Consider the following 17,905-nt stretch of genomic DNA (forward strand, 5'->3'; position numbering starts at 1 on the left):
AGAATCGAAACCTTCGATATATGATTTTTAAAAAATATAATTTAGAATTAAAAAATCAATGATTTCAATCCCGATTCCGATTTATCAAAATTTAAAAATTACAACGAAACCATCGATTCTAGAACCATTAAAAACACAGTCTATTTCACACTACTGGAAGACTCCAAAAACATGTTCATAGAAATTTTCAACACACTATAGCTTGTATGGATATTTTGAATTCCAGAGAACTGCATGATTCTATGATGACTTCAGGAAGGTTTAAGATAATAACCAAGCGATCAACGAATCCAGCATTCCAAAATAGAGTGATACATTTTGCTTTTCTTTAGAGTGACACATTTAAATAGCAAAATAAAGCACATCCAACCTTGAAAATCCAAGTTACCTTAACAAATTAAAGAAGCAGAACTCCAAGCAACAAGGCATCCCTCTGCTTCACAGCTGCAGCTGAAAAACCTAGAAAATACACAACTTTAAGTTACCAAAGAAAAATTGGGACTCAGCCTCCGGCTGTACTGTTATATTCGGGCATACAAAACTCAATTTTCCTGAAATAAAAATCTTAACAAGAAATTACTAGTTCATGTAATTCCAGTAATGTTGAAATTTTGTTCTGATAGGAAGAATCAGATTGTGATGGAGAAATGCCTTGTAATATCAAGCAAGAGCATCCGTAACTGGAATGTGCAGAGATAAAATGCTGAGATTATTCATTCCAGCCGATCTTTCCTTGGTCTGGTCCCTTCGACTCTGGCAAGCAGTCTGAGCTGAAAGAATTGAGGCCAAAGAGAAAAGAGAAGAACAGTCTTTTCTTCTAAGGTAACTCTGCCTTTGCTGCACCACCCCCAAATTTGCTCTTTGACTAATTCTACAATGAAATTTCCCCGGGTTAAATCTTTTCTGAACACTAATAACTTCAAGCCTTTGATAACCAGATTGCTCAGCACCAGAAGGGCGTTTACTTCTCCATGAAAGAAAGGACTCTTGTAGTTGTGCTGGAACCTGCTACACTCAGAATGTGAGCATGCATTAAATTACTAGAAAAAAAGTTGAAACAAGTAAATAAAAAGAACTCGTCGTGAGAAACTAACACAGAAGAAAAAAGAGAGTGTGTGTGTGTGTGTGTGAGAGAGAGAGAGAGAGAGAGAGAGAATAGTAGTTACTTTATGTATAACAACGAAAAAATAAGCAAAAAATCACGCCTAATTTTCAGAAAAATTTGCAAGACCTAAGCCGCAAATGACAAATACAGTAAATCCTGCTGTGAAAAAAACATTATCTATTTTCTTCTTCCTGATCTAGCTAGCTTGGTCTACAATCCAAAAGAGAACACAAAGGGGAACTTCAATAGTTCGGAGCCTGTCAAGGGTTTCTATTAAACAACTAAAACTACTAGGAGCTGTGGCGTGATGTCATAAACACAGGCAGAAACAACTATTAACTAAACAACCAAAATATCATAACAATTTCTCACCAGAGAAAACAGGCCAGGAGAGGACAAGGACAAAGAAAGAGAAGAAAAGGGAGATTTCCCAGGTTTGCTCTCCTTTGGATTTGTATCATCATCTGCTTTTCCTTGATTAACTGTACCAAAACTTGTTGGTGCTTCTTCATCATCATCTTCATCCTCATCTTCAGTTTCAGTTTCATCTGCAACTGCCTCATCTTGAACAGCAGAAGCAGAAGAATCATCTTGATCCATCTCTGCAACGGCTTGCTTTTCTTCTTCTTCTTCTTGTTTCCTTTTCAATTCCAATTCCAGGTCTTCTATTGCTTCTTCAAGGCTTATTTCAGCCTCAATGAACTCAAGTTCATTTTCAATAAGCTTAAGATTCATCTCACCAGATTTCTTTTTCTCCACAGCCCAACGCTCAAGTCTATCAAAAAGTGACTTCACAGCATTTTGGAGGAATGTTATCAAGCCCCTCACCTTTCCTTCCTTTACAACTGGAGCTGATCGACCAAAGAAATCATCAAATCCAAGAGGCAAAAACTGAGCTTTGTCAGGATCAACATCCTCCTCCTCTTCTTCTAAATCTGGTTGCCAGAATAGGCGAACACCATATTTTTCATCCTCCACATAATTAATTAGTCTCCCAGTTCGAGTGTGAAGAATGAGAGGGTCTTCTGTGTATACAAGTTTTGATGGGTCCTCAGGATCAGGTTCAGGTTCCTTGTTGACTAAAACGAATTCAGGATCTTCATCATCTGTTCAGAGAAAAATAATCTGACTAACAGAAAAACCTTGAAATAATAAGTTAATTTGTTTACAATGAAAATGAAGGTAAGACTGAGGGTATACGTAAAACCTCATTTTAATAATCCAAAAATGTTTGACGTGAGCACAAGAAAGTAGGATTAAGCATACTGCAGCAGTTATGTTCGATAGAGCTCAATCGAGCATAAATCCATGTCTGCATATTTTATACATATACAAAGAAGGGAATTTTGTAGTATAAGCTTTGCTACAGTTTCTCTCTTTAATTTTTGTAATAAAACTAGAGAAAAATGGAATGATGCAAGCTTTATTTTTGTTGTGATGAAACATGAGCCTATATCAACCATCCAAAACTAGTTTACAGGTTGACCAAGAAAAAGTTAACTAATCCAAATTGTTTGTTGGAAGCACTAGAAGAACCGGATTAAGCATAATACAGCTAGATTCATTTTTATGTTCACTAAAGCTCAATCGAGTCTAAACCCATGTCAGCATATTATATATGTACACATACACAGATCGGAATTTTATAAACGCTCAGTTTCTGATGTATAAGTAATAGTGTAATACATGTATCTAAGATAATTTTGTAAATTTTTAGCAGTTCCTTACATGTATTTTTGACATATGGTTCATAATAGGTTTTAAAAACATTTTTGATTGATCACTGGGGCAAAAGAAAAAATACAGGGTCTGTTAGGAGTAATAAGGGACCAAAATTGAACACTGACTTACCAATATGGAACCCTGCCAACACACAGTACAACACGTCGGACCAAGATTTTACTTCTTGATACGAATCAGTGGCATTCATATTGACAAGCACAATCAACTCAATTGAAAAAGACGTTATACCTCTAGACCACCAATATTCAAGCTCAGCAGGCATTGGAAGCCTTAGAGGTGCTTTATAGAAAGAGTTCAGCCACAACTCTCTTTCCTGATCTACCTCTTGAACATAAGTCTTCCAATAATTTGGTACCTGTCCAAGAAAATCAATACCCAGTGAAAATTAATAACAATATTTGAACTTGAAAGTGAAAAAGCCGAGTCCAAGATTTGACTTACATCATAAAACTGGTTGATAAATCCAGGAGCCATCCACACATCATCTTCTTCATAGAAGTATGGATGTTGAGGATCACCATAAGGACCTCTCCATTCCCTTAGCACTGTGAGGAAAGGCAAGAACAAGGCAATAAAAGTGTTAGTTCATGAAATAGTCTATTACAACAAGAGTGACTTAAAGATCTTCAGCTGGTACTATACATACGATATAGATGACCTGGTAGTGGTTCTTTACTTCATACACTAATCTAGATAGTCATCTTGTTTCATCAGTTAGATATGCAATGACCAAAAGGGTCAGAAGCAAACGTAAAGCTTAATATATCAATAAAAAATCAATCAACAACATCACGAAGATATTAGTAAAATCAAAACGGGATAGACCCTTTAATCTCAGTGATCACTTTTGAGACAATTTTCATAGAGTAGCAGGTGAATTTTCATCAGCTAAATACAAGAAAAAGATGTCCTGCTCAACTGGACATTTGCACATAAGCTTTGTTGCACCATTTTAAACTTCTAATACTAGATTTCACAATGCGCAACCCACATATAAAGCAAAGCCGATTAACTAGAAGTGGAATTTGGTACAACCATGCAGCATCAATATGAAAGTCATTACAGTCTCAATAAGGACAGCATTTGTTGATCGTATGTCAAGGGCTGGTACAGTTTCACACATTAAATTTTGTGGTGCTCTGATAGACAAGTAGATACCCATTTACTTAAATTCATGATACTCCAAATTCAATATGCATATTTGAATGGTAAATAAATCTGAAAATGAGTATATCATTGGTGATGAATTCCTATAAGAAAATTATCTTTATTACTTCCACTGATTCTGCTGATACCAAACGGGAAGGATTTATTGACAAAATGTGCCAAGGGAAAGAACATGTACAATGGCAGAGAATTTATTGAAGACACTCAAGGAAAGTGAACGTACAGATAACATATATGAGATGGACAATCCTGTAGATGATAAACTTTTAAAGCACATGACTTTTCTTTCGGCTTGTATACCTAACTATATAAATGTATGTGATGGACTTGCATTGTGTGATTGCGTTGTTTATTCAGTGATGAAGTCCACCACCGGGCCATCACCAACTCGGACTCAATGGCCCACGAGGTATTGTCCAATCTAGGTGAGTGTCATTTTGGGGTGGTCTCCAAAAGGCACCTCGAGCATGAGCAACCCTTGCTCTCTTGAGGTCTTGACTCCAAAACTCTTAATCAATGTAGGACTAATGTTGCATCATCAGAGTCCCCCCAGTTGCTGAGTCACAGGCCTCCAAACCTACATGGGTCACCATCTGACAAAATCAATCACCAGGCCATCACCGGCTCAGGCTTAGTGGCCCATGAAGTATATAGTCCACTCAAGGGTGGACCTCACATTATATTGTCCTTCTAAGGTGATCTTGAATAGAGGAGTAATATCGATTCTTCTGAGGGATTGGCTCTCCAACTCTATCTAATGCAGGTCTAAAAGCGACTTCAGCATTTAACTAGTTTTATTTATGAATTTTGTTTTTAACACTAGTTCATCATCATCGTAGTGTCATTCAATCAATCACAAAACGTAGAAAAGACTATTCAATTCATAATTACTAATATGCATAATGAGAAGAACTAATATTTTCTCTAGGTGGTGCAAAGATGCAACCTGTTACTGCAAGAAATATTTTATTCTGACAAAAGACACAGGTTTAGCATAATGGATTTCATCACCAGAAAAAAGGTTACATTTGCAAATGAGCAGCTTAGCTCTTTTACTTATGATAATAAATAATGATAATTTCTGAAATAGGGAGAAAGTATTTCCGAATATTTACTTCCGTCAGGTTTGTTAACGAACATCCGCGCTTTTGCAGCAGCTACTTCAGCAATACCTGCATGTAACTGAGACAACATATGTATTAAGCTAGTTTGTTAAACACTAGTAACAAAACAGTAACAAAACAACACAGATGAGAGAATACCGCTGACACATCATGCTCACAACCTGATGAGTCCTCTAGATGCTTCCCAAAATAAAACCTTCCCTGCATATAATAATTATTTCAGTAAAATATAAAACTGCACAGGGTTGATCAAGGAATATACTAAAAGCTAGCTAGGCGAGAATAAGTGGACTTCAGAGTCTATTTTACCTTTTAATACTAAGGCATTATTTTGCACTTAATAGTAGCATAAATGTAATCACCAGTCATCATAATATTTTAATTGCACTATAAATTACTCAGAAAAAGGTCACTGAAGCTAATGAATGGTGATTAAAGTTTCAATAAGAAGTTGACACCTACAGATATCATCTGCTCATTGACTTCATATACACCACAACCATGCATTCTCCCATGCTTCCACTGCCCGGCATATCTGTATCGACCTTTTTCTCTGCCAAGTGACACGAGCAAATAAAATAATAGATAAATTGTCCTACGGATGAAAGCTTGAAAGAGACAGCATGTCATTGAATGATCTGTCCATGTTAATAAAACAAAAAGGCTTGTAATTTTATGATGCACAGAAACTTTAGTTCTGAAATAAAAGAAGTACTGTAGTTGTAATGACAAGATGAGGCATCCGAGAACAAGACACTAGTGAGCACAAATATAAAGAGGCTTTCTCTAGCACCCACCCAAATCAACTAACAGAAAAATACCCACTTAAGATGACCAAAACCAACAAACTTACTATGGTAACAATGATGAAAAAGAGTGAAAAGGAAGATCATCAGAAAATGGCAATGCCAAGAAACAGTCTCCTTGTTTAGAAGAAACATAAAATGAGTATCTGACAGGAAGATGGGTTGTGTAACCAAAAATACACCAAGAGGAAAGATAACTTACGGTTTTTCTCCAAAGATCTTTATCCATTCGTTTCTCTCATAAAATGGAATTTCTCTTCGTCTACCAGCTAGAAGTAAGGTATCCTCTATATCCATCTCCAGCCATTTTTTATCTTCAGGAGACATGAAATCTCGTGATATAATTTTACCTTCTGCTCGCATTTTAGCTTCAAGCCTGTTTTAAGACAAACTGGGACTATGTGACATACAACACAATTATGTACACTATGGATCCTACCACTAATAGGAAAATCAATCTAGACGTACTTTGAACCTGGTATAGGCTCCACACCAGGGATGTCTACTTCAACAACCCCATGACCTTCCATTTGATTCTGAAGCCATTCACCTTCATACCTACAAGAAGCAAAAGCCACCGATGAGAATGGATATGCAACTTAACTGAAATTATTAAAAAAGGTAACTGATATATATTATACAAAAAACAGAAATATGTGGTTGGAGGCGAAAATTGATCATGCACAAGTCCACTTGGAGGCGACAAAAAACAGTGTGACCCTTGTAAAGGAAAACGGACTCGCTATAGAAATGGTGAAATAGAAATGGAGAACTTATACGCATCCTCAGAAGGATAAAACATAGACTATGCTAAAGCAAAGCAATTAATCAAACCTGACAAGTCCACTTTCAGCAACGTAGACACCTTTTCCATGAGCGAGGTCATCCCAAACAGTTCCTTCATACCTTCATCAAAAGCGACTGAAGCATTAGATTTCCTGTGCATGTTTGTTTACTAATACTAAAAAGAAAGATTTAAAAAGTAAAAATAAAAATAAACATAGCCCTAAAGATGTTTTTGTGATAGAAAGCTCAGGAAATACGATGTAGCAAGAAATGCACCGGATAGGAAGTGATCTCCCAAATTCTTAAAGAGAGCTAGGAAAACTCAGCATCGGGAAACATGACAAGTAAGAAAAACCCTTAAAGCTTCATTCCGTTGTGGAAATGTAGATATCCCATCTACAATTTTCAGTAAGAATCTCAACAAGATCAAAAGCTATTCAACAACAAGTATTGTAGATGAAATAGTGGAGAATAGGGCATGATGCACTCACGAGCTACCGTCCTCGAAGACATAACTGACCCATCTGAGGAACTCCTCGATACGGTCGAGCTCCTCAACGACGGACTTAGGGTTAGAGATGTCGTGGTGGTTGTCAGGAATTGCCGGGTAGCACTTGCGGTAAGGCACATAGAAAGGGGCGATAGGCGGATCGTGCCCAGCCTCGAACTCGTTGCGGACGACCTCCAAGTCCTCGCGGTCGGCCCAGGCGGGGTCCCAGCCGGTCTTGGTCATCTCAACGGGGGCGTCAGCCCACAGCTCGCGCAGGTCCTCCTCGCGCCACTTCTCCGAGTCACGAGGAAAATCGAAGCGGTCCTCATGGTACACGTAAGCGCGTTCCGCAGCCTCCTCCCGCTTCCGATTGTAGCGGCTGTCGAGGGCCTCCGAGAACTTGCGGAAGTTGGTCTCCGGATCGTTTTTGTCCTTCTTCTCCTCCTCCTCCTCCTCCTCATCCGAATCGTAGCCACCGCCGCCACCGTAACCGTCAGACGAGTCATCGGAGTCATAATCAGAAGAAGATGATGAGGAGGAGGAATCATCAACTTCCAGTCCATCGCTTTTTTCATCCTCCTCCTCATCGACGCCTCGTAGCTGCTGCCCCTCATTCTTCTCACCCGCCGGCTCATTGGGGTTCTCGTCTGCCATCGCAAGGGCAGCAGGGAGGGGATAAGATGAGGAATGCGTCGAGGGAGAGCCTTACGGATAAGATGCTGTGAGGTACAGCCTTGTGGTTTTGCCTGCTTTATTGTGTTCTGGTTATCGCTGGTACGAGAAAGGGTTGTGTTGCGTGGTCTCCGGTGGGGTTCATCTTCGGAACCGAAAGGCGACCCCGTCTCAACACTACGGTTCTTTGCGCTCATTGCTGGCTGCGGTCGGGCCGGCTCAGCTCGAACATCTCAACCTGCTTTGTAATGACCAAAAGAGTCAAAAAAATATCGAGTGTAATAGTCTAATTATTAAGCTAAAATCACTTATCACTCTTATCATCTAAATCCAACATTAATAGTCTAAAAGTCACTTTACATATGCTCAATTTTCATTACAGTAGTCAACGTAACACCATCGACGAGAATGCGGCGTTTGGATGCTCCGAGATCCGCGTTCGTTCTTCGCATCAGACGTACTTTCTCCCTCCGATATGGAAAGATCCGCTATGAAGGGTATTCGAACCCAGCCGGCGAGGTGCGTGGGGTTCCAAGGTAGGTATCGATGGCTGCTGCTTCCACTGCGGTGGTGGCTCTTCTATCGCCTTTCCACCCGCCTCCAGGTTCGAGTCGCCAAACCTCGAAACTCATAGTTGTCTTCTCGTCTCGCCATAGCTGGAGATCGCGTCCACCTCTGCGGCGCCTGGTGGCTTCGCCTCGATTCGGCCCCGTGCACTGTTCCTCTTCCGGCGACAACTCGAGCGATGCGGGTGATAATTCAGGGTTCGCATGGAGATTTCTCTTTTTATTCTTGATTTTCTGTTTGTTTTAATTCGACGCTGTAGTCGATGAGGTACATGGATCGATTGGGACTCGCTTCTGCAGTTGGTATATATGGTTGGACTCTTAAAATCATTTTCCCCTAGATTAAATTGCACACCTTCTTACTAGTTTTTGTGCATGACGATGGCAAAGACATGTAGGGAAAGATGGATCTTGAGCGTTTGTTGGATTAGTTTTAGAATACAAGTCATATGCTTCAAAAGTTGGATTCTTGAAACAATTCTCAATTTTATGTTTGAAAGCACTTTGGGTTCAAGAGATATGTTGCTCTTTCTAGGACGTTGAGCTTGCCACTTGATTCCAAACAAGAAGGATGAGTTGAATGGGAAGGCAAATTTCCCCCAAGATCAGTGGGGTCAATTCATAGGCTCGGTATTCGTTTGCCGTGTGCCATTTTCATGTCTATAGATCACACTTCAAGAAATTAAGTTAGTTCATGAAGATAAACTGACTTGAGGTTGCTAGTATTTTATTGTTTAAAGTTTTTATAAAGAAACCAAAGTATTTGGGATCATTTGTGCTTTATTCTGTCAGCTTTTGCATCATAGAAGGCCCTGAGACACTCCAAGATTTCGTCCAGATGCAGCTGCAAGAAATTCAAGACAATATTAGGAGTCGACGCAACAAAATCTTTCTTCTCATGGAAGAGGTGATTTATGATCTTAAAGCATCCACTATTGTTGGAAGATGGGCAGTGTCTTCTAACTCCAACATTTGTGTTTATATAATAAAGGTTAGGAGATTGCGGATCCAGCAGCGGATTAAGAGTGCAGAATGTAGCGGTGACAGTTGCGAGGACAATGAGATGCCTGACATTCCATCAACTATTCCATTTCTCCCTCATATGGTGTGAGAAAACAATGATTCCCGTTCACTATAATATATTTTGGCTATTAACCTGTTTGTTCACTTCTGAAACAGACACCGAAAACATTGAGGCAACTTTACCTGACCTCATTCTCCTTTGCATTTGGGATAATTGTTTTTGGGGGTCTTCTTGCTCCAACAGTAAGTTGTATATGTTTTTATTTTTCTAATGGCACTTTGTTTAATATCTCTTTATCAATGAAAAAGTTGCTACTCATTTTTTTTATTGCACTGTGTTATATTTTAAAATATGTAAACTTTAGACTTTTGATTTTTTTATATCACATGTGGAAGAAACATATATGGTTTGCATATAAGAAATTTTGTTGTATAAGTAATATATCAGATCTTTTTGGACATGTTAATCAGGAACACAGGAACCTAAACTTGTATTGAAAGAAAGTGGTATACCTAATTTTCTTTGCTTTCTTTCTATAAACATGAGAAAGAGGGAGAAGATTGGGAGAACTTTTTAATTACTTTAAACCTGATGAATATTTGGAAATCCACCGTAGATATGTGATCCATCTTGGTCAAAAAGGATAATTAAGAAAGATGCAGGGTAAGAAGAGAGAGAAAGAGAGAGAGAGAGTTTGGTCCTTCAGCAATAGCTATAATTGCGGTAAAAAGGTATATATCTTGAAACACATGAATAAGGATGTTGTCTTCCTTAGTTCGTCCTTTGGCACTAGGTATAATAGATGGCTGTCAGTACGATCCTAAAGAATGCATCTGTCTGCTGCTATAGTCCGTCTAACAGGAGGTAACCATTGGTACCCAATGGCTTTTTTCTCGGTGAATGTTCAGAAAAAAGTATCCAATTTTTTAGCTGTAGCCCTACAACATGACCCAATGATTCTCATTGACCTACTGTTGATGAAACTAGCGATCTTCTGATGCCTTATGATTGCGGAATCAGCCTCTATGAGAAGACATCTTACTCAAAATTAAGAGCTCATTGCTAAATCGGATGTTGTAGATTGCGAGGCTTGTATAGCAAAAAATATTTTCCTAGGATTTTTTGTTGGTAACTGGACTTACTCTAGTTTGTAGGCATCGCACTTGGGGTTCTCGTCTCAAACAGATGTGTCTCATGCATGGACAATGGAATCAAAATCTTGAAGGAAAGAATATGGTCACACATCACAGTGCATAATAAGAAAATATTGTTATTTTGGTTATTTCAATTATATCATTGATCAAATGTTTTCTTTTTGTAATTAAGTATAAAAGAAAAGGCAAAGGTGTCTCAAACAGATGTGTCTCATGCATGGACAATGGAATCAAAATCTTGAAGGAAAGAGTATGGTCACACATCACAGTACATAATAAGAAAATATTGTTATTTGGTTTATTTCAATTATATCATTGATCAAATGTTTTCTTTTTGTAATTAAGTATAAAAGAAAAGGCAAAGGTGTCTCAAACAGATGTGTCTCATGCATGGACAAGGGACTCAAAATCTTGAAGGAAAGAAGATGGTCACACATCACAGTACATAATAAGAAAATATTGTTATTTTGGTTATTTCAATTATATCATTGATCAAATGTTTTCTTTTTGTAATTAAGTATAAAAGAAAAGGCAAAGGTGTCCTAGTTTTTAAAAAACAAGTTGCGATGAAATTCATTATCTCATCTTTTATTTTTAGAGAAAATTCACATTCCATTCTCACTTTAGGAAATAGTATTTTTATTTTCAAGTTCCTTGATTGGGATTGGTTCCCTGCCATTATAAACATCTTTGATCAGGCATTTCTATCCAGTCATCTAATCTCTTTTAGCTCAGTTTCCTTCCTTTCTTTGGGTAGAAAGTTGGGTGTAGACTTCTCAAGTTTAAAAACTTTCTCGTTTAGGGACTTGTTATATTCTAGAAAAGAAATTCTCAAATTAATAACCTATTCCAAAAAATAAATTGAATAAAATGGTTTTTGCGTCATAACATCCTTATCTCCCTCTTAATTTTTGTAGATTGTGTAGAAATTTATTGCATTGAAGAATTGATAAAATTATCTCAACGAAGAAAATGAAATAAAATGGCCCCTGCATAAGTATGTTGTATAGTTTGTTTTGCCTAAGTTTGGCTTCGTAATTAGCTCATCTGTTTACTCATAAAAATTTTATAGAACAGAAATAATCCATTTTGAATTAATTGCTTTTTGCGATTGACAACACTATATGAACTTTGTAAATGTTCCTGAATGTTTCTTGGGAGCTTTTAGACAGTTTTATGTGTTTATGAGATCCACCTGCGTTTACCATGTGCTTGGTTAATTCTTAGAAGCGATAGGCAATCTGTTCAAAATCAAGAGATGACATCTTTAATGCAGCAAAGGTTCATCCCCACTAAAGCGTTCTCTTGTTCTTTTGAGTCTCTTTTCATGTGATTTTTTTCCTTTTTTTCTCTAGCTGGAGTTGAAATTAGGACTTGGCGGCACATCCTATGAGGATTTCATACGTAACATGCATTTACCTCTGCAGCTAAGGTATTTTTTTTTAATTATTTACTGGGATATTTTGTTAACAATTCGACTAAAGCTTTTTTTTTTTTGTACCATGATTTAGTCAGGTCGATCCCATTGTAGCATCCTTCTCAGGTGGTGCAGTAGGTGTCATATCAGCCCTGATGTTGCTTGAAGCCAACAACGTTGAGCAACAAGAAAAGAAGAGATGCAAGTACTGCCATGGCACTGGTACGTAATAATATATGCATCTTGAGCTCCTAGCTATGCTAGTTTATGAAGTGTTTAAGATGATTGGATGTCCAGCAAAAAGCAGTTGATTTATCCAAGGTTTTAGATGTTTTTGTCCTGATGCTGAGTACCATGTTAAACCTTGTTCTTCTGCATATTTGTGCCAATAAGGAATCATGTTTCTATGACTCTGCAAATCATATCTAGAAAAGCATAAAAAGACTATAAACATGTTACAAACTTACAATTACCATGATGCATGAATTATGTGTGAACAATCCACACCTTCTTAGTAGGGCCCCCTCCTAATGCCAAAAGGAAAGCCATGGTAGCTTCGGAGTTAGTTATTTCTGAACATTAAGACAGGAGTTTCATAGAACCCATTCATGATATTACTCATGACATTTCTTATCGATACATTCTGTGTGGTAATTGTGAATCAATTAAGCAAATAATCGAGCAACTCTATACATTAAGTGGTATGTCAGTGGCTATAGTTCCGGTGCAATTGATACTTTTATAATTGATATCAAAGCAATATTCAAGCAACTCTAGATGATGAATTTCTCTCCCAACCGACAACCGAGTTATGTGATCTCTCATGACTGCCCACTTCCCTGCTGCTTGCCGTCGACTTGCCCAGTACTCCTCTGCTTCCTCCTCATTCTCCTCTTCTTAACCTTAACCTTGACTGTCAACATGTCTAGTATGGTAAGCATCACCAGTGGTACACTCGATATGAACTAGTACCTGATGAAATTACATAGTTCAGAACTGATCACAACTAGACTAATAAGTACTGGCCAATACGGGTCAGTCCGATCAGTTTTATAAAACTTGGTACGATCTGGCTGGTTAATAAGAAATGGACCAATGTCGGATGAAATGGTTCAGTTCATGTTTACGTTTAAACTAATGAATAATTGCTGGTATGGACTGGTTTGATGATTTTTATACTTAGTTCCATTTAAGTAGTTAATAAGGAAAATAAACATTACTTTTTGCATATTACTCTGCTTGTTTCATGCTTGGTGAGTTTGTCTCATTAATAATTGCATATTACTCTCATTATATTGTCTTCCTCGGTCCAGGATATTTGGTCTGTGCTAGATGTTCTGCTAGTGGTGTTTACTTGAGCATTGAACCGAATTCCATTCCTGATGGTTGCAATAGTCCTTTTCAACCGCCTTCAACTCAGAGGTGTACAAATTGCTCCGGAACTGGAAAGGTATGGTCTGTGAAACTTAGCACTTGTAATATACATGTAGGTTTTCTGTTACCATCATGTGAAACAGTTGCTGTCTTATATTTCTTGCAACTTGTTATGATTATATGTTTGGCTCACTCCAATTTTATCTTCTTCTAACTTCTTGTGGACATTTATGCTACTTGTATACGATAGAGGATATCGACATTAGAATTAATCTGATAGAGCATATAGGAATTAGAATTAATCAAGCAAATTTAGTTGCCATGTCTCCCTTATGAAGAACACTGGACTGGATCTGTGGACTAGCTTCTTAGTTCATGGCTCATGACTTTTTTATTTACACATCCTTAACGGAAGCAACACCAAGTGGATCCAGAGAGAATCTTAAATGCCAAGGCTACATACACTCTTATCACTTGTATGGACTGAAATCACTTGAGATGATGAAGTTAGCATCCTATGCATAAAAGTTTTTGAGAGACAACACGAGTGTTTAGTGTAGCTAGCTTGCTTGCTATCGTCTTCATTTGCTAAAAAACATGTAAAATTCCTATAGGCAATCGGTTTATTGATGTCCAGTTTATACACATTTGCTTGCTTGCTTTAAACATGTTGTTTTATAAGCGTATCGGTTGAGCACCAATTCACCTGGTTATCTTCCTCCGTCTTATGGAACTGTATCTTCTTCAGGTCATGTGCCCAACATGCCTATGCACAGGTATGGCTATGGCAAGTGAACATGATCCGCGTATAGATCCGTTCGATTGAATCCTCGAACAAGAAGCTGCTGTCTCGGATGCAGGTTCGGCTTTAGTATGCCTGTTGTTGCTATATCATTGTAGTCCTTCGTGTTAGAGTTTCTCGAACTTGACATGACTTGCTTTGTATTATCAAATCGTAACCACGAATAGTAGGGTTGGCAATGGCTGAAAAGAAAACATTTGACACACAAATTTGGCGTAGGCACGACGAAACACAATGCCATGCATCATGCAAAACCCTGAGGGATGAGAGATCTCATCATGCCCCAAGTGATCGCTCGAGGTCACATGGACGACAAGCGTTGATCAGAGCACATGAGTCCAAGGAATTATGACTTGCCGAGCCGGGGCAATAAGGTGGCGGGATGGTGTGTTGAGCGCGGTGGGTCGGGTGCGGCCGTGCTGTGATCCTCCGGCTTGCCCGTGTGACCTGGGCGAAAGCCCGAGCCACATGGGCTACCGAAGCGAAGGGTACCGCGTCAGGCTGTGTTCACGGAGCAAGCCGGTGCACACCGTACCCACCTGGTTAACCCTGACCAAACCAAGCAATCATAACTTTGAAGCGCTACTGGTCTTATATGGAACCTCGCCGCTGGAAACACGGTTCGGTTCGATTGGGTTCGGGCAAGCGGCCGATTCCTATAATACTCCGGATTACATGGGTCCTATCACTGCCACAAGACGACAAACCACACCTTCGATGGAGAAACAGCGAAGAATCGAGCACGAGAGGCCATACTTGTCCTATCTCTTGGGGCCCTATTGACACTGCAAACACACAATAATTGTCTCCTCAGTCGCCGTACAGTTACTGCATTGGCGGGATGAGTTGTTTAGGTTGGCTAGAGTTACACGTATGTCAGGGGATCGTTGAGGTGACTGACATTTACATTTTGGATTAAGAACTATTTCTCGTATACGAATATGACGATCATACGCAGTTGTACCACATCCGACGTAGATGCCCTTCTATAGGATTAAACGTGTGAAAATACTGAGAAGGTTCACTCGCACTTTGCCACATCGAGCATGTGCACATTTGCGTCACAATACTAACATGATTTGTCCATCAACACTCAAAATCGCAAATTTCCGATAAAAGTTTATTTTTTTCCGATAAATTTTTTTTGCCTAGTATTCGGAATACGTCGTCACTTTTTTGTTTCCTTTCTTGTCCTATGGATCAGTACGCAGGTGAATTAGTTTAATTATAATATTTTTATGGTAGAGACCATTACAAATAGATCAATTCACTCCGTGGATTGGATTGATCCCAAAAAAGAGAGAGAGAGAGAGAAGAGAGAGAGAGAGAGAGGAATACATGAATTACTGTCCAATCAAAGATATTTTAGGTATTAAATTTAAAAAAATATTATCTGGCAATTTTTAAAAATGTTGGTACTTTTCGGGAAAAACCCTTAAAGAAGACGTTTTCTCCGAAAAGTCACCCAATCTTTGGAGTGGAGGGGAAGTAAAATTTCACAAAAGGGCAATATGGTAGCGTTGGTTTTGGCTGCATGTGAAACAAGACACCGACGAACGCGGAAAGATTGATCCCATTTCAAATCCATTCGAATGGGAAGGGCCCACTTCTGATGGTCACGTTCCGGACATTAGTCAATCCATTCCACGTATTCCCGTGATCTCTGACATCCAACTTTTTGACTTGCTGCGGCAATCGAAGAAAAGAAAGAACAACTCTGGCGATTATGGTGGGCAGGTTTAGGTGGTGGTATCCTCACCAACTCGGTTCTCCTTCCTTCCGTCACGCGAAGCTGTCCTGTATATAAAGGCTGGCGAGGGAGGAGAAATGTATTGATCTCGCACCTCCTCCCTCTCCCCCGCTTCGGTAGCCATTATTGGTGCCCGTAGAGCGAGTGCTGAGATGGCTTTGAGGGCCTTCTTCCCCCTCTGCATCGCTCTCGTGGTGACGCTCTCACCTCTGTGTGATGCCACTTCGCCTTACTACACCATCACACCGCCCACCCCCGTGGCCAAGCCGCCTTCAGTTGAACCACCACCCTACCACGGCCCTCCGACGACCCACCCTAAGCCACCGAGTCATGGTGGCCAACCTCCGTCCCACCATCACCCAACACCAATCTACGGTGCACCCCCTCCGCAACACCACCACCACCACCAACACCACCACCAACCTGCACCACCAACTCACGCAGAACACCCTCCGTACTACCACATGCCTTCCCCGCCGCCGCATGGCCAGCACCCGTCACCACCGTCACATGATTATCCCGTACCTCCTGCTCACAAGCCCCGAACTCCGCCGCCGGTTTACAAGTCTCCACCACCGACCCACCGTCCTTACCCTCCATCGACGCCACCCCACCATCCGACGCACCCGCCTTCTCAGCCGACGCCGTCATACAAGGCCCCGCCACCATACAAGACCATCCCTGAGCACTCTCCACCGCCGCGTCACTATCATTCTCCGTCTTCACCACCACCACCACCACCATACAAATAGTCTCGTTTGCCATCTCTCCGTTGAAGATGACGCAGTGTCGTTTAGTAGCGATCAGGGTTACAAATAAGAGCGATGTGCCGCCATTGTAATGCTATGGTTGTTCTCTCTGCTTTCCGGGGGAAGGTTTCTTGGGTCCATGTAAACCTCTCTCTTAATGTCATGCATCTTATTATAAACAAGACTTGCCATTATTAGGTGTCGACCTCATAAACAAGGTTTGCACAATCCAACAAAACAATTAACGTTCTACTCTACCGGTATCTGTTTCATCGTCACCTTTCGACGGTAAGTTTGATCCTAGTAGTGAAGTCTAAAAAGAAGCAAAAATGGCAGCCGCAGCTACCATAACAAAGACCACCGGGAAGGAGTAGCTGTAGCTACGACTCGCTGCATCGTTGTTGCGAGTAGAAGAAGCAGCAGCTCCCCTTCCGCCTGGCACCACACGAGCACGGCCGCTACCACGTCCGTGGCTGCCACCACCGTGTCCACCCCCACCGAAGCCTCTTGTGATCCTTCTCGAGCTGGAAACGTGATCTCCTGTGTTATGCTGCAAATTTGCTGAAAAGAACAAGGAACACAATTAGTAAATACACGGCAAATAGGATTCGATGCAAGTCGAGAAAAACACGGTGAACATGTAATACATATGAATGGCCGCAAGGCAGAGAGTAAGCAACTCTTCACGAAACCGAGGTTCACATGAAAGCATGGTTACAATTAAAAGCCTAAATTTTCTTTTGGATAATGTGTCAACAATTTGTGTCTTTATTTCGGATCGAGCACACCATTTAACAAGTTTGGAAAGATTTGATTATTTCAACCTAATTCTATTTTTATTGCCCGAGACTTGAAAATGCGTTGAACATGAAAAACAAATAAATCATAAGATTATACAACCTAAGAAAGGTGAGACTGGTCATGCTGCGATTAAGATGAAGCAGTATAAACTAGAGTGCTACGTCGAGAAGCAACGACGAATCACATCCCCATGTGGAACAGTCTACTTGAAAGAGAAGGAAGGCGGGCGGATGAGATCGTTCATGCTTCAAACTTGAGCCAATAATCATTTAAATTGTCGACAGGGGGAAGAAAGAAAGCAAGTCGAGCTCTTCAATTTTTATGGAAGGAATCACCACAAACGAAGAAAGGTGGTTGGTTGTTCAGACAAAAAGG

At 39.9% G+C, this 17,905-nt stretch overlaps 2 protein-coding genes across 3 annotated transcripts; one reads left to right on the forward strand and one right to left on the reverse strand.

Annotated features, from left to right (window-relative positions):
* Positions 1 to 296: 296 nt before the first annotated feature.
* LOC103997409 (protein TIC 100) lies at positions 297 to 7,984 on the reverse strand. Of its 2 annotated transcripts, none has more exons than XM_009418611.3 (11): positions 7,223 to 7,984; positions 6,780 to 6,851; positions 6,414 to 6,503; positions 6,148 to 6,321; positions 5,602 to 5,692; positions 5,278 to 5,340; positions 5,131 to 5,197; positions 3,290 to 3,393; positions 3,077 to 3,203; positions 1,478 to 2,211; positions 297 to 1,008 (listed from the first exon to the last, which is right to left on the reverse strand). In XM_009418611.3, exons 1-11 carry the CDS (start codon positions 7,873 to 7,875, stop codon positions 661 to 663), a joined length of 2,523 nt encoding a protein of 840 aa, XP_009416886.2. In that variant the 5' UTR covers positions 7,876 to 7,984; the 3' UTR covers positions 297 to 660. The 2 variants fall into 2 exon arrangements, with proteins under 2 accessions (XP_009416886.2, XP_009416887.2); XM_009418612.3 differs by having other exon boundaries at positions 297 to 1,005; positions 7,223 to 7,981.
* A 430-nt stretch (positions 7,985 to 8,414) lies between these two features.
* On the forward strand, positions 8,415 to 14,439 carry LOC135592732 (protein ORANGE-LIKE, chloroplastic-like). Its single transcript, XM_065082368.1, has 8 exons — positions 8,415 to 8,657; positions 9,252 to 9,366; positions 9,451 to 9,564; positions 9,639 to 9,725; positions 11,993 to 12,069; positions 12,149 to 12,276; positions 13,368 to 13,504; positions 14,177 to 14,439. Exons 1-8 carry the CDS (start codon positions 8,440 to 8,442, stop codon positions 14,252 to 14,254), a joined length of 954 nt encoding a protein of 317 aa, XP_064938440.1. The 5' UTR covers positions 8,415 to 8,439; the 3' UTR covers positions 14,255 to 14,439.
* The last annotated feature ends 3,466 nt before the right edge of the window (positions 14,440 to 17,905 follow it).

This window comes from Musa acuminata, chromosome BXJ1-9 (genome assembly GCF_036884655.1).
Source record: "Musa acuminata AAA Group cultivar baxijiao chromosome BXJ1-9, Cavendish_Baxijiao_AAA, whole genome shotgun sequence".
Classification (NCBI taxonomy): Eukaryota; Viridiplantae; Streptophyta; class Magnoliopsida; order Zingiberales; family Musaceae; genus Musa; species Musa acuminata.